Source organism: Jaculus jaculus, chromosome 9 (assembly GCF_020740685.1).
Source record: "Jaculus jaculus isolate mJacJac1 chromosome 9, mJacJac1.mat.Y.cur, whole genome shotgun sequence".
NCBI lineage: Eukaryota > Metazoa > Chordata > Mammalia > Rodentia > Dipodidae > Jaculus > Jaculus jaculus.
In genome coordinates, this window is record NC_059110.1 from 123,644,733 (window position 1) to 123,660,616 (window position 15,884).

General features: G+C 47.7%; 1 protein-coding gene across 4 annotated transcripts; it reads left to right on the forward strand.

The window, feature by feature from the left end:
• Window positions 1-253: 253 nt before the first annotated feature.
• Window positions 254-14,901, forward strand: Slc25a19 (solute carrier family 25 member 19). 4 transcript variants are annotated; one of them, XM_045158137.1, is made up of 7 exons: window positions 254-335; window positions 6,056-6,225; window positions 6,417-6,572; window positions 8,452-8,604; window positions 11,424-11,607; window positions 12,662-12,798; window positions 14,241-14,900. In XM_045158137.1, the coding sequence occupies exons 2-7, from the start codon at window positions 6,094-6,096 to the stop codon at window positions 14,421-14,423; spliced, it is 945 nt and encodes a 314-aa protein (XP_045014072.1). In that variant the 5' UTR covers window positions 254-335; window positions 6,056-6,093; the 3' UTR covers window positions 14,424-14,900. The 4 variants fall into 4 exon arrangements, with proteins under 4 accessions (XP_045014072.1, XP_045014071.1, XP_045014073.1 ...); XM_045158136.1 differs by having other exon boundaries at window positions 8,434-8,604; window positions 14,241-14,898; XM_045158138.1 differs by lacking the exon at window positions 6,417-6,572 and having other exon boundaries at window positions 8,434-8,604; window positions 14,241-14,901.
• The last annotated feature ends 983 nt before the right edge of the window (window positions 14,902-15,884 follow it).

A 15,884-nucleotide genomic window follows, 5' to 3' on the forward strand; every position in this document is an offset into this window, starting at 1 on the left:
CTTGTACACTGTGCAGACTTCGAGTCCCCATCCTGGAAGGTCGCGGTCCTGCTTCGTTACCCACCTCCTTCCGACGCGACCCGGGACTACATCTCCCAAGAGGCTCTGGGCTCACCCAGGAGTGGCGGGGCTTCGCGGCGGAAGACTGCATTACCCAGGGCTGCCCGCGGGGGGCGGGGGCGGGCCCTCTGAGCCCAGCGATTGGCCGGGAGTCCGCCGGGGGCCGCGCGTTGACTGGTCCGGGAGCCCGTCAGTCTCGGCCGAGGCGGTTGTCTTGCTGAGAGGCAGCGTGAAGACCCGGGGAGAACCGTGCTTAGGGAGCCCGCGCGTACCTGGTGAGTGACCTCTGCCGTCGCCTTGCTCTAGGTCCTCCCGGGGACCTGTACCCCCGCCGTCGGCCGCAGAGCCCGGGGACCCCCGAGGGGCTGGGACGTTCACGCGGGGCGGGGACTGGGTGCTCACGTGGCACACCTGATCCGACCAGCATCTTCAGGGACGCACGAGGCGAAGTGCCGCGCGCCGCTGCTGCGGGCACCTGTGCGGTCACGGCGTGCGTCCCTGGGACTCACTGAGAGCCCGCCGCCGGCGTACCTGCGCGGGGACACTTGGAGCGCCCCGAACTGAGCACTTGGGCATCCTGTGCCTCACCCTCGGTCTGGCGAAGAAAAGCAGGGTGAAGGGAAACTTTAACATACACCCCGACCATCCTGCCACTCAACGCCAGCAGCGGCAAAATCTTTTTAATTTTAATCCTTAAACATCAAGGTTTATTGATGCAAGATTTCGCTAAGCGGAAAAATGACACCCTCCCCCCTTTTTTGAGACAGGATTTTATGTATCCCAGGCTAGGCTTGGAACTCAGTAAGTAGCTGAGGATAACCTTGAATTTATGGTTTTCTTACCACTTCCTACATTCTGGGATTATGAGCATGTCTCACCCAGTTTATAGGGTACTAGGGTGCTATGGAGCGCCTACTCTGTCTCTCTCTTTAAAAAAATGCTTACTACTACATGCTAGGCAAGTACTTTACATCTTTGAGTTTCATCCTTGCCTCCCTTCCTGCAGCCTTAAAGGCATGGTAGTGCGATGCCTTTAATCCCAGCACTCGGGAGGTAGGAGGATAGCTGTGAGTTTGAGGCCTCCCTGGGCTACAGCGAGACCCTACCTTGAAAAAACAAATCTTCCTGCTTCAGCCTCCCAAATGCTGGAATTACAGGTGAACACCATTACACCCAGATTTTTGTTTTGGTTTTGTTTTGTTTTTGAGGTGAGGTGGCTTAACACTTTTTATATATTTTTTTAAATACATATATATATATATATATATATATATATATATATTTACTTATTTATTATTTATTTATTTTTGCAATCAGAGACAATGAGAATTGGCACACCAGGACCTTTCACTGCTGCAAACATTCCAGATGCACATGCCACTTTGTAGTGGCACTTTTTTTGTGTGTGCTTTATGTAGATATCAGGGAATGGAGCCTAGACTGACAGGCTTTGGATACAAGCTCCTTTAACCTCTGAGCCAGTCCCTTTTTAAAAATATATATTTTATATTTATTTATTTATGCATTTGACAGAGAAGGAGGGAGAGAGAGAATGGGCACACCAGGGCCTCTAGCCACTACAGAGGAACTCCAGATGCATGCACCCCCTGTGCATCTGGCTTACGTGGGTCCTGGGGAATCGAACCCTGGGTCCTTTGGCTTTGCAGGCAAATGCCTTAACTGCTAAGCCATCCCTCTAGCCTCTTATTTTTTATTTTGAGACAAGATCTCAGTATGTTGCCCAGCCCGGCCTCAAACTTGGGCAATCCTCCTGTTTCAGTCTCCTGAATAGCCGGAACCAGTATCTCCCTCTATAGCCCAAACTGGCCTTGAACTCATGGTGATCAAGGCTCCTATACCTTGCCCAGTGAGAACCCAAGGCTATGTCTGTCCACACTTACTCACAGAAGTCTGCACACCATTTAGCCTCTCCACCGTGCTGCACATTCCTGGGTTTGAATCGTGCACTTACTGGCTGGGCTTCCTGAGAGAAGACTGCTAACTTCCCAGCTTCTCCTGAAAGTGAGCCAAGGCACCTGCCACTGCGCTCGCTCCTTCCCTCCCAGGCTGTAGGTAACTTGACACTGCAGTGGATTTAGAACTGCCCTAGTGAGCTTGGTGAAGTTCACTAAAAAGCTCGGTCCCTTACTACATGTTTAGCCTATTTCTCCCAGGGCCTGTGAAAGGTGATAGGGTAGATGAGATGGCACAGTGGAAGTTGTCATCATATTGGTAGTGACTTCCCAATAGATTAATTTTTTTTTTGAGGTAGGGTCTCACTCTAGCCCAGGCTGACCTGGAATTCACTATGAAGTCTCTAGGTCACCTTGAACTCACAGCAGTCCTCCTACCTCTGCCTCCCAAGTTCTGGGATTAAAGGTGTGCGGCACCATGCCCGGCCCAATAGATTAATTCTGAGGGCTTTTCTAAAATCATTTTATGTTTTAAATTTTTTGTTGTTATTATTTTTGTTTATTTGAGAGAGGGACAGAAAGAGGCAGATGGAGAGAGGGAGAGAGAATGGGCATGCCAGGGCCTCCAGCCACTGCAAACGAACTCCAGACACACGCTGCCCCTTGTGCATCTGGCTAACGTGGGTCCTGTGGAGTCCAGCCTCAAACCGGGGTCCTTAGGCTTCACAGGCAAGCGCTTAGCTGCTAAGCCATCTATCCAGCCCTAAAGTCATTTTATGTTTATGTGATAGTTTGTTTCAGGGACTCTGGTAGCCCAGGTTGACCTTGTGCTCCCTGTGTAGCTGAGGATGACCTTGAACCACTGATTCTCATTCAGGAGTGCTAAGATGAGAAGCTTGCACCACCAGACCTGGTATATAGAATGCTGGGGGTTAAACCCATGTTTCATGCATGCTTGGCAAGCAATCTTCCAACTAATTATATCCCCAGCCCTGTTTAAACCTATGTCCTGCCTCAGCCTCCTGAGCTGCTAGGAATACTGGTTTGAGTCCTCATGCCCACCTGGTAAAGACCTTATAACAAGATGAAAACATGCTTATGACATTTTGCATTCACATGGCCCCTAAAAGAATATATGAAACTAGTCATGGTGGCACAAGCCTTTAATCCCAGCACTTGGGAGACAGAGGTAGGAGGATCATCATGAGTTCAAGGCCACCCTGAGACAACATAGTGAATTCCAGGTCAGCCTGAGCTAGAGTGAGACCCTACCTCAAAAAAAAAAAAAAAAAAAAAAGCATGAAGTAAAGGACTAGAGAGATGGCTCAATGGTTAAAGGCACTTGCTTGCAAAGCCTACTGGCCTGGGTTTGATTCCCAAGTACCCACATAAAGCCAGACACACAGTGTTTGCAATGGCAAGAGACACTGGTGTGCCCCCATCGCTACCACTCTGCTTGCAAAAAAAATTCCAGATGAAATGGGGAAGCTAATTATCTTGAGGAATGCAAGAATTCCTACCAGCGTAATTCATTCAGTCCTCAAATACCAGTGAGCATTTATATATATAAATATATATAATTGGTGTTTTTTTTTAGATTTATTTATTTGAGAGCGAAAGACAGAGAAAGAGGCAGAGAGAGAGTGAGAATGGGCGCACCAGAGCCTTCAGCCACTGCAAACGAATTCCAGATACATGTGCCACCTTGTGCATCTGGCTTATGTGGATCCTGGGGAATTGAGCCTCCAACTGGGGTCCTTAGGCTTCACAGGCAAGAGCTTAACTGCTAAGCCATTTCTCCAGCCCCTGATTGGTGTTTTTTTTTTAAGTATTTTATTTATTTTAAATTTTTTATTTATTTCTTTATTTGCAAGCAGAGAGAGAGATACAGGATACAGAGAATGGGTGCGTCAGGGCCTCTAGTCACTGTGAACAAACTCCAGAAGCATGCACCACTTTGTGTATCTGACTTATGTGGGTCCTGGGGAATCGAAACTGAGTCCTTAGGCTTTGAAGGCCAGTGCTTTAACAGCTAAGCCATTTCTCCAGCCCCCCTATTTATTTATTTATTTAAGAAAGTGAATGAGAGAAAGAGGCAGACAGAGATATGGGTGCACCAGGGCCTGTAGCCACAAACAAACTTCAGACACATGTGCCACTTTGTGCATCTGACTTACGTGGGTACTGGGGAATCAAACTTGGGTCCTTAGGCTTCCCAGGCAAGCACTGTATCCACTAACCCATCTCTCCAGCCCAGGAGCCCAGGATTTGTGTTTGTTTGTTTTTTTTTTTTTTTTTTTTTTTCCCCAGGTAGGGTTTCACTCTAGCCCAGGCTGACCTGGAATTCACTATGTAGTTTCAGGGTGGCCTGGAACTCATGGCAATTCTCCTACCTCTGCCTCCCAAGTGTGGGATTAGAGGCAGGTGCCACCACACCCAGCTTTCTTTTTTCTTTTCTTTTCTTTTTTTGAGAGAGGATCTCCTATAGCCCAGACTGGCTCAGTAAGTAGTTGAGGGTAACCTTAATCTTGTGATCCTCCTGCCTCTACCTCCCAAATGCCGGGATTACACAGTACGCTGTAGGATGGGCTGTATCCCAGTACTGGGAGCATTGAACAAACATGAGCCAGGCATGGCGGTGCATGCCTCCACCATGCCTTTAATCCCATCACTCAGGAGGCAGAGGTTAGGAGAATTGCTGTGAGTTCAAGTCCACCCTGAGACTACATAGTAAATTCCAGGTCAGTCTGGACTGGAGCAAGACCCTACCTTGAAAAAAAAAAAGGCTGGAGAGATGGCTTGGTGGTTAAGGCATTTGCCTGCAATGCCTAAGGACCCAGGTTCAATTTTCCAGTGCCCACATAAGCCAGATGCACAAACTAGTGCATACGTCTGGAGTTTGTTTGCAAGTGGCTGGAGACCTTGGAATGCTCATCTCTCTCTATCTGCCTTTTTGTCTCTCTCTCTCTCTCTCTCTCAAAATACATAAAGCATAACAAAAAATTATTTATATACTTGAGAAGGGACAGAGTATGGGTACACAGGACCTCTTGCCACTGCAAATGTATTCTAGACACATGTACCACTTTATGCATCTGGCTATACATGGTACTAGGGAATCAATGTTGATCCTGTAGTCTTTGCAAGCAGGCAGCTTTAACTACTGAGCCATCTCCCCAGCCCTTGTGCCACTTTTTGCACCTGGTTTTATGTGGGTACTGGGGCATTGAACCCAGGCCAGTAGGCTTTGCAATTTTTCTTTTTTTTTTTTTTAATTAATTAATTAATTTATTTGAGAGCGACAGACACAGAGAGAAAGACAGATAGAGGGAGAGAGAATGGGCACGCCAGGGCTTCCAGCCTCTGCGAACGAACTCCAGACGCGTGCGCCCCCTGTGCATCTGGCTAACGTGGGACCTGGGGAACCGAGCCTTGAACCGGGGTCCTTAGGCTTCATAGGCAAGCGCTTAACCGCTAAGCCATCTCTCCAGCCTGGCTTTGCAATTTTTCAAGCAAGTGCCTTTAACCACTGAGCCATTTCCCCACCTCTGGGAGATGCTGGTTTTTTTTTTTTTGTTTGTTTGTTTTGTTTAATTATTTTTATTTACTTATTTGAGAGGGACAGACAGAAGGAGGGAGATAGAGAGAATGGGCGCGCCAGGGCCTCCAGCTACTGCAAACGAGCTCCAGACGTGTGCGCTCCTTGTGCATCTGGCTAACGTGGGTCCTGGGGAATCGAGCCTTGAACTGGGGTTCCTAGACTTCACAGGCAAGCGCTTAACCGCTAAGCCATCTCTCCAGCCCTGTTTGTGTTTTTTTTTTTTTTTTTTTTTTTTTTTTTTTTTGAGGTAAGATCTCATTTTAGCCCAGGCTGACCTGGAATTCACTATGTAGTCTCAGGATGGCCTCGAACTCACAGAGATCCTCCTACCTCTGTCTTCCCAGTGCTGGGATTAAAGGTGTGTGTGCCCAACATGGTGTTTTAACATGAGCTTGGCAGGGCTAGCTGCTGTGAGGAGGTGGCGTTTGTACAGAGACCCTAAAGATGTTACCTTCATGTTTATTCTACATCTTGCATTTAGCTTGATACTCATGGACATTGGATGGGCCAGAGGCAGGAATGGTCGGCTATGACCCCAAAGCTGATGTCAGGAGTAACTCCAAGTTTGAGGTGGCACTGGCAGGATCTGTGTCTGGATTTGTCACTCGGGCACTGATTAGCCCTTTGGATGTCATCAAGATCCGTTTCCAGGTACCTTTTACCCTGTTTCCACGTAATGAGCTAGAGGGCAAGTTCAGTCTTTATTGCAAAAGCAGTCCCTACTTCTTGGAGTTGTGTTAAAGTGAAGTGTGTCTTTGCCTGTTCTGAAATCTTCCCTTGTCACTTACCCAATCTGACACTTTCCTGACCAAAAGTTTTGACCTTTTGATTGTGATTCCTAGCTTCAGATTGAACGTCTATCTAGCAGTGACCCAAAAGCAAAGTACCATGGAATCTTCCAGGCCAGCAAGCAGATCCTGAAGGAAGAGGGCCCAGCTGCATTCTGGAAAGGACACATTCCAGCCCAGATTCTCTCCATAGGCTATGGAGCTGTCCAAGTAGGTGTTAGGGGGCACAGTCAGGTCCCTGGGATCACACTGTTCTGTGGAAAAGCAGAGGGAGGGTGAGGTGAGATAGGGACACTGTCCTTGGTGGCAGCCCCCACTTTGCCTACTTCCTTTAATGGGGCACCTGCCTAACCACTGATAGTATCATGAGACTGAGCTGCTTCTCAGGCATTCCCTGTCCCACATTCCTACCATCCACCCATCGTCTCCCCACACATAGGGCTTGCCAAAGAGTAACACAGACCCCTTCTGTCCTCCAGAGCAGTGCCTTCACCCTGTGCTTACCAGCCCTGAGGAAGGTAGAGCAGATGTTAGGAGACTGCAGGGGGATCGAGGCAGCTGCCAAACCTCATGGCCTGTGCTGGTGGGGCTAGGACTGAAACACAGACTTCCTGTTTTTGGTCATGCCTTCTTCAGCCGAGTGCCAGTGACTTTCATGGCATATACATGGTGACTTTTGGTAGGAATGGGGTCATGGCCAATCCCTGTAAACTGTGGGTCTGGCCTCTACCTACCTTTACCTACACCATCTTCCAGTAGTCCTGGGAGGTGGGTTCTGTGGTCATTCTGATTTTTTTTGTTTTGTTTTTTCCAGGCAGGATCTCACTTTAGGCTGACCTGGAATTCAGTATGTATTCTCAGGGTGGCCTTGAACTCACTTCGATGCTCCTACCTCTGCTTCACAAGTGTTGGATTTAAAGGCGTGTGCCCGGCTCTCATTTTGATTTTTAAAAAAATATTTTGAGCTGAGCGTGGCGGTGCATACCTTTAATCCCAGCACTCGGGAGGTAGAGGTAGGAGGATTACCATGAGTTTGAGGCCATCCTGAGACCCAGGTCAGCCTGGGCGAGAGTGAGACCCTACCTCAAAAAATCAAAAATAGATAAGTAAATAAATATTTTGAGGAGGCTGGACATAGTGGCGCATGCCTTTAGTCCTAGCACTTGGGAGGCAGAGGTAGGATTGCTGTCAGTTCAAGGCCACCCTGAGACTACATAGTGAATCCAGGTCAGCCTGGGCTAGAGAAAAACCTTTACTTCCAGAAACCCAAAAACAATTTGGGGGGCTGGAGAGATAGCACAGTGGTTAAGGTGTTTGCCTGTAAAGCCTAAGAACCCAGGTTTGATTCCCCAGTATACACATCAGCCGGATGCACAAATTGGTGCATGTTTGTTTACTATGGTTATAGGCACTGGCATGCCCATTATCTCTCTCTCTCTCTCTTTCTCTCTCTCAAGTAATATAAATGAATAAAATTAAATATGTATGTATGTATGTATGTATGTATGGCTGGAGAGATGGCTTAGCAGTTAAGGCATCTGCCTGCAAAACCAAAGGATCCTGGTTTGATTCTCCAGGACCCTCGTAAGCCATATGCACAAGGGGGCGCAGTGTCTGGAGTTCATTTGCAGTGGCTGGACGCCCTGGTGTACCCATTCTCTCTTTTGCTTTCTCTCTCTCTGCCTCTTTCTCCCTCAAATAAATAAATAAATAATATATTTTAAAATATTTTATTTTCCTTTCATGTTGGTGGTCACCTTTAATCCCAGCACTCAGGAGGCAGAGGTAGGAGGATCACCATGAATTCAAGGCCACCCTGAGGCTACATAGTGAATTCCAGGTCAGCCTGAGCTAGAGCGAGACCCTCCCTACCTGGGGAAAAAAAAAAATCTGGGCCGGCAGACTTTGCAAGCAAGCCTCTTTAATTGCTGAGCTCTCTCTCCAGCCCCATATTAGTTCTTCACAGAATTACGTAAGAGTTTCTTATATTTTATTACAGTTCAAGGGGACTGTTTGCTGTGCTCAGAATCATCGTAGGAGCCATCAATGACCTTTTTGCTCACTTTTTCAGTTTCTGTCATTTGAACAGCTGACTGAGCTGGCCCACAGAACCAGCTTGTATGACGCTCATGAGTTTTCAGCGCACTTTGTCTGCGGCGGCCTGTCGGCCTGCATGGCCACGCTCGCGGTGCACCCTGTGGATGTTCTTCGCACCCGCCTTGCCGCCCAGGGAGAGCCCAAGGTGAGTGGCCAGGGCCAGGCCGGGAAAGCCTGGATAACAAGTGAGGATAAGACTCGGAACTCAGTCCTGGAGAGCAGAGCTTGGGGCGCCTCGCACGCTCAGTGTGGCAGCCAGTTTGGTCAGCAGCCTGCAAGGCTCTTGTGACCTTCTCCCCTAGGAGCGCGAACTAGGAGTCCTTGGTTTCTGCAAAGGATAGGAAATGAGATGGTGAATCAAACTCCAGGAAGGACTTGGCGACAGTAAGGGATAGAAGCCTGAAGTAGACCTCCACAATGATCTCTGGCTTCATGGACTTTTTAAGTTTTGCTTTTTGTTTTGTTTTTTGGGGTAGGGTTTCACTCTAGCCAAGGTTGACCTGGCATAAATCACTATGTAGTCGCAGGGTGGCCTCCAATGTACAGCGTTCCTCCTACCTCTGCCTCCTGAGTGCTGGGATTAAAGGTGTGTGCCACCACATTCAGCTAATTTAAAAAATTTTTTTTTTTTCATTTTTTAGAGGGGTGAAGGGGAAAAGAATGGGTATGCTCAAGCCCCCAGCCACTGCAAACGAACTCCAGACACATGGGTCACCTTCTGCAGCTGGCTTTACTTGGGTCCTGGAGAATCAAACCTGAGTCCTTTGGCCTTGCAGACAAGTCTCTTAACTGCTAAGCCATCTCTCCTAGCCATTTTAATTTTTGTTGTTGTTGTTGTTTAGTCTCAGGGTAGCCTTGAAGTCATGGCAGTCCTCCTATTTCTCAGCCTCCGAGTGCTGGGATTAAAGGTATGTGCCACCATGCCTGGTTGTTTTTAATTTTTGAGACAGACTCTAGACCAGGATTGCCTCATATTCCCTATACAAGGTCCTCTATATAGCCAAGGATGACCTTGAACACTTCTGATCATCTTATTTCCACCTTCAGAGTGCTGAGATTACAGGATTGTGCCATCACACCTGGTTTATTTTTATTATTTTTATTTATTTATCTATTTGACAGAGAAAGGGAGAGAGAGAATGGGCATGTCAGAGCCTCCAGCCACTGCAAACAAACTCCAGATGCATGAGTCCCCTTGTGCATCTGGCTAATGTGGGCCCTGAGGAATTGAACCTGGGTCCTTTGGCTTTGCAGGCAAATGCCTTAACTGTTAAGCCATTCCTCCAGCCCCATACCTGATTTTATGTGGCTTATGTGATCAAACTCAGGGTTTTGTGCAGCTAAGCAAGCACTTTAACCAACTGGGCTACATCCCTAGCCTCCTGAACAAACATACATACATACATATTTAATTCGAGAGAGAGAGGGAGAGAAATAGTCATGTAGAGGGAGAGAGAATGGGTGTGCCAGGGCCTCCAGCCACTATAAACAAACTCCAGATGCATGTTCCCCTTTGTGCATCTGTCTTACGTAGGTGCCGGGGAATCGAACCTGGGTCCTTTGGCTTTGTAGGGAAGTGCCTTAACTGCTAAGCCATCTCTCCAGCCCCATTTTTTTTTTAAAAAGAAATTATTAACTTTTTTTTAAAATTTTTATTAACATTTTCCATGAGAAATTATTAACTTTTAATTGTACATGTTTAGTTTCATAACAAACACAAATCAAGTATGTTCATCATTTTGAAAGTAGCCCATGGTGACTGCACCTCAGCTGCAGGACATGATCTTCTGTCTGGGGATAATCACTGGAGAGAATATGAGGGAATCCAGTATCTTCTAGAAATGGTGTGAACTTTTGAAACAGGGACTCACTACAGCCTAGACTAATCTTGAATTTATGGCAGTCCTCCTCCCTCATGGGCGCTGGGATTATAGGCATGAGTCACCAAGTGTGGTTTTGCACTAATTTGGTGGTTCCGCATCCCATCGTTTATGGTGACATCAGCCCCAGGTGCACGCCATGCTTTTCCTTCCTCTGGATGCTCAGGCCCTCGGAATACATGCATGCTTTGGTGCAAATGGGAAGATATATGAATTTCCAGAAGGGGAGTTCCCAAAAAGATGTCACCCTATGAATTTATCTGTTGGTTTTAGAGATGGGGAAATGCAGACTGACCTCAAACTCATGATGCTCTTGCTTCCTACCCCCAAGGGTGACATTACAGGCATGTGCCTGGCTCCCTTTTGAATTATTGATTTGTTTATTTTCAATTTTGTATATTTATTTGAGAGAGCGCACAAAAAAGGCAGATAGGATAGGTGCACTAGGGCCTCCAGCCACTGCAAATGAACTCCAGACACATGCGCTCCCTTATGTGGGGCCTGGAAGTTGAACCGGGATCCTTTGGCTTTGCAGGCAAATGACCTAACCGCTATCTCCCCAGCCCTGGCATGAGTTGTTTTTTTTTTTTTTTTTTTTAAAGTAGGGTCTTTCTCTGGCCCAGGCTGACCTGGAATTCACTATGTAGTCTCAGGGTGGCCTCGAACTCACAGCGATCCTCCTACCTCTGCCTCCCAAGTGCTGGGATTAAAGGTATGCACCACTATGCCTGGCTCCCAAATCTTTTAAAATATATTTTGTTTATTTATTTATTTGAGAGAGAGAAAAAGGGAGGGAATGGGCATGCCAGGGCTTCCAGCCACTGCAGACAGACTCCAGACACGTGTGCCCCCTTGTGCATCTGGTTTGCATGGGGCCTAGAGAGTCGAACCTGGGTCCTTTGGATTTGCACTCAAACACCTTAACCGCTAAGCCATCCCTCCAGCACTGGCATGAAATTTTTGCTGTTCTTTTTTCTTGAGTGGGTAAAGCAGCCATAGTCCTGGCACTCTGGGTTTAGATGAGCGGAACATGACGGTGTGTTTCAGGACTCGCTAAGCTCACAGGTTGTATGTGTGTGTCTAGATCTATAAGACCCTGCGGGAGGCTGTGATGACTATGTACAGGACGGAGGGTCCCCTCGTCTTCTACAAAGGCTTAGCCCCCACCGTGATCGCCATCTTCCCCTATGCCGGGCTCCAGTTCTCCTGTTACCGCTTCCTGAAGCACGCCTATGATTGGGTCCTTCCAGGAGATGGAAAGCAGAAGGGTGAGCCATTCCCAGCCTGGCCCAGGCCATGGTTCTTTCTGTGAGCCTCAAAGGAAATGGTTTTCCTATCAGAAACTAAGGCACCACTGTTGTCTACCTGGCTTTACAGTATAGTAGAGTTCAACCCTGCCCTCCCCCCCAAAAAAGTAAACCCATCACTTTATAAAACACTTTAATTCTAGCTGTTTCCACACACACATTGCTGTACTCACTAGATATCCAGTGAATGTTCTTGGCTTGCTTGCTTTCTTTTCTTTCTTTCTTCTTTTTTTTTTTTTTTTCCCTGAGGTAGGGTCTCGTTCTAGCCCAGGCTGACCTGGAATTCACTATGAGGTCTCAGGGAGGCCTTGAACTCATGGCAAGTGTGGGGATTAAAGGCATGTACCACCACGCCTAGGTCTTCTGTTTTCGTTTTTAATTTTTTTATTTTTTCAAGGTAGGGTTTCGCTTTAGCCCAGGTTGACCTGTTATTCACTATGTAGTCTCAGGGCGGCCTTATAACTCTGCCTCCTGAGTGCTGGGATTAATGGTGTGTGCCACCATGCCTGGCTCTAGCTCATTTAAAAATATATTTTATAGCCAGGCATGGTTGTGCACGCCTTTAATCCCAGCACTCACTCGGGAGGCAGAGGTAGGAGGGTCGCCATGAGTTCAAAGCCACTCTGAGACTACATAGTGTATTCCAAGTCAGCCTGGGCTAGAGTGAGACCCTACCTCAAAAAAATCAAAAGAAAAATGTGTGTGTGTGTGTGTGTGTGTGTGTGTGTGTATTTGAGAGAGGGCCTCTAGCAGCCTCCATATGCTTGTGCCACATTGTGCATCTGGCCCTCATGTCCTCCAGCTGAGCATTGCTGCCTAGAGAACACATCTGCCCAGATTTACAGTGTGCAGCCCCTTCTTATTCATGTCTGCAGTGGCTGTCTGCCTCTCCCTTTGGCTCCTAGGTTTGAGATTCAGGGATGCTTGGGTTTGGATCTGTGGTGGAGATTTCAACTTGAGTGTGTCATCCACCATCAGTTATATTTTTCTCATCCTTTTCAATCTCACTTCTCAGGTACAGGGAATCTCAGAAGCCTGCTTTGTGGCTGTGGAGCTGGAGTCATCAGCAAGACTCTTACGTATCCCCTGGACCTCTTCAAGAAGCGCTTGCAGGTCGCGGGCTTTGAGCAAGCCCGATCAACATTTGGTCAGGTGAGCCGTTCCTCCGAAGACAGCTTGGACCCTTGTCCCCCCTGGGCAGTGCTGATCCTTATTCCATCTTGTCCCCTATGTTTTCTTTTTTTTTTTTCATCACCATGCCCAACTCTCTATAGTTTGATTTTTTCCAGAAATGTTATTTTTAAAATGTATTTATTTAAAGCTGTGTGGTTCAGTGTGGTGTGGTGGTGGCACTGCCTCTAATCTCAGCACTAGGAGGTAGAGACAGAATCACTGAGTTTGAGGCCAGCCTGAGACTTATATAATGAATTCCAGGTCAGTAATTTTTTGGGGGGTGGGGGAGTTTCGAGTTAGGGTCTCACTCTAGCTCAGGCTGACCTGGAATTCACTCTGTAGTGTGAGGGTGGCCTCATGATGAACCTCCTACCTCAACCTCTCAAGTGCTGGGATTAAAGGCTTTCACCACCATTCCCAGCTTCTTGGAACTTTTTGAAAAGGATCATGGTCTAAGGAGGGCTGTGCCTTGGAGACATAGTTCTGGTAGCAGTTTGGGGGTTGGGGGCAGACTGGCCAAGTTGTGTTAAATACTGGTTGGGATAAGACCTAGTGAGGGCCAGATTCAGATCCACTGCTCAAGGGGAGACTAGGTGGAATGGGGTGAAAGACCCAGGACATCGCAGATGCAAGGCCACATTTAGTACTCAGGAGGCAGCACTGTCCAGCTGCTGACACCCACACCCTTTATTTATTTATTTATTTATTTATTTATTTATTTATTTGAGAGAGAGAAAGAAACAGATAGAGAGATTGGGCCCACTAGGGCTTCCAGCCATTGCAAACAAACTCTATTCGCTTGCACCACCTTGTGCTTCTGGCTTGTGTGGGTACTAGGGAATTGAACCTGGGTCCTTAGGCTTCACATGCAAGCACCTTAACTGCTAAGCCATCTCCGCAGTCCGTGGTTTAAATGTGAATGTAATGTCCCTATAGCCTTAGGTATTTCTGATGAAGACTAAGCTTCCTACTTAGTCTTCGGCAGGCCGGGCCCTGGTGGAGGAGTGTGTCACTGGAGGTCGATCTTGTAGTTCTTCTCTACCAGGTTGTGAAGAGCCAGCCTGAGATCTGGCTGTTCCTGCCTGGTGGTGTTGGCTTTTCTCTCTCTGCTGTGGGGCTGTGAAGTAAGCCAGGTTCCTCTTCCACGGTGAAGCTTCTCCTGGAATCTGTAAACTTGAAGTAAACCATTTTCTTCCCATGAGGCACTTCTGGTTGGGTGTTTGTCCTAGCAATGAGAAGGTAACTAACTATACCTCCCTGCATTAGGCCAATATGACTTAGCCCACTAAGGCTAGAAAGACTAGAGAATTTCATTCATTCATCCAACAAGTACTTATGGGAAACTATCGTGCCAAGTGTATCTCTATACCTGGCACAACAGTCATTGCATCCTTCCTCATCCTGACCCTTCCTATTCCCAGGTGCGGAGCTATAGGGGCCTCATGGATTGCACCAAGCAGGTGCTTCAGGATGAAGGCACGCAGGGCTTCTTCAAGGGCCTCTCCCCCAGCCTGCTGAAGGCTGCCCTCTCCACAGGCTTCATGTTCTTCTGGTATGAATTCTTCTGCAACCTGTTCCAGTGCATGAGGGAGGCAGACAGATAGCCATGAGGGCGGGAGGCTGCCACCCTAAGGAAGCGCGAGTCTGCCTCTGAGCTCATGTTGCACGAGTGTTGTTGCTGGCTGGTTCTCCAAGCCAGCTGTTCTGAACATGAAGAGCCATCAGGAGCCAGGGGCAGGAGGCCAAGAACCTTGACCTTGACAGAAACACTGGGAGAAGGAAGCACTTGGGCTGCGGAAATGACACCACCAAGAAGGAGCCTGGCATTGTTTCGCTGTCCAGCCCCAACCCCAAAGGAATTGGACACCATCCTTTACTTTGTAGTCGTCTTTGGGAGAACTCTCCCAGTTCTGGACGAGTCACAGCTCGCGTGGACTGAGCTCTGTGTAGGAGTCTGGCTCCCGCAACTTGAGTTCTTTTTCTGTTTTTTATTTTATTTTTTTTTATTTATCTGACAGAGAAAGAGGGAGCAAGAGAGAGAGAGAAGGGGCACATGCCAGGGCCTTCAGCCACTGCAAATGAACTCCAGACATGGAGTGCAGCTGGCTAACGTGGGTCCTGGGGAATTGAACCTGGGTCCTTTGGCTTTGCAGACCAATGCCTTAACCGCTAAGCCATCCTCCAGCCCTAGAGTTGTTTCTTTACATCAACTTATTTAATAGATATTAAAGCTAAAAACACATATTGTTACTCGTGTACATGTGTGCAGGCGTACGTGTGTGTGTGTGTGTGTGTAAAAGTGTGAGCCAGGTTCTCATGCTGCTGTAATCGAATGCCTCTCTGGCTTTATGTGCATGGCTGGGAAATTGGACAGGCTGGCAAGCAGGCTTTCCAAACAAGTGCCTTTAACTAGTGAGCCATTTTCCTAGGGCCTAAAAGCACATTATTGTTGTTGTTGTTGTTGTTGTTGTTGTTGTTGTTGTTGTTGTTGTTATTATTATTATTATTATTACTTGTCTCTAGCCCAGGCTGACCTGGAACTCCCTCTTTAGTCTCAGGGTGTCCTTAAACTCACGGTGATCCTCCTACCTCTGCCTCCCGAATACTGGGATTAAAGGGGTGTGCCACCACACCCAGCCATTATCATTTTTATATTTTTATAGTTATTTATTTATTTATTGTTTTTCCAAGGTAGGGTCTCACTGTAGCTCAGGCTGACCTGTTATTCACTATGTAGCCTGAGGTTGGCCTCGAACTCTGTGTGATCCTCCTCTCTCAGCCTCAGGAGTGCTGGGATTAAAGGTGTGCGCCATCATGCCCCGCTGTGCCTCCAGGCCCGGCTGCATTCTTTATCTCATTCCTCCACCTTCCCGGACAAGCGCTTCACAGGGCCTTACCTTCCTGTCACAGCATGTTGCTTGGTAGTTGCTGCCCTAGTTCATTCCTGTTCCTGGGCTAAAGGGAATAGTGATAGCCACATGGGTAGTTTCTGAGTCCCCCAGGCATAGACCCATGTGTGTCTAATGGCACCAGCCCCCAGGCCTTGCTCTCCTGTGACAGGGCCT

What these genes read in the sequence shown, in the direction of transcription:
- Slc25a19 (XM_045158136.1), top strand. Translation starts at nt 6,094, where the DNA reads ATGGTCGGCTATGACCCCAAAGCTGATGTCAGGAGTAACTCCAAGTTT. An exon ending in TAGGCTATGGAGCTGTCCAA is followed by an intron (nt 6,573 to 8,433) that starts GTAGGTGTTAGG and finishes TCACTTTTTCAG; the next exon opens with TTTCTGTCATTTGAACAGCT. An exon ending in CCCGATCAACATTTGGTCAG is followed by an intron (nt 12,799 to 14,240) that starts GTGAGCCGTTCC and finishes TCCTATTCCCAG; the next exon opens with GTGCGGAGCTATAGGGGCCT.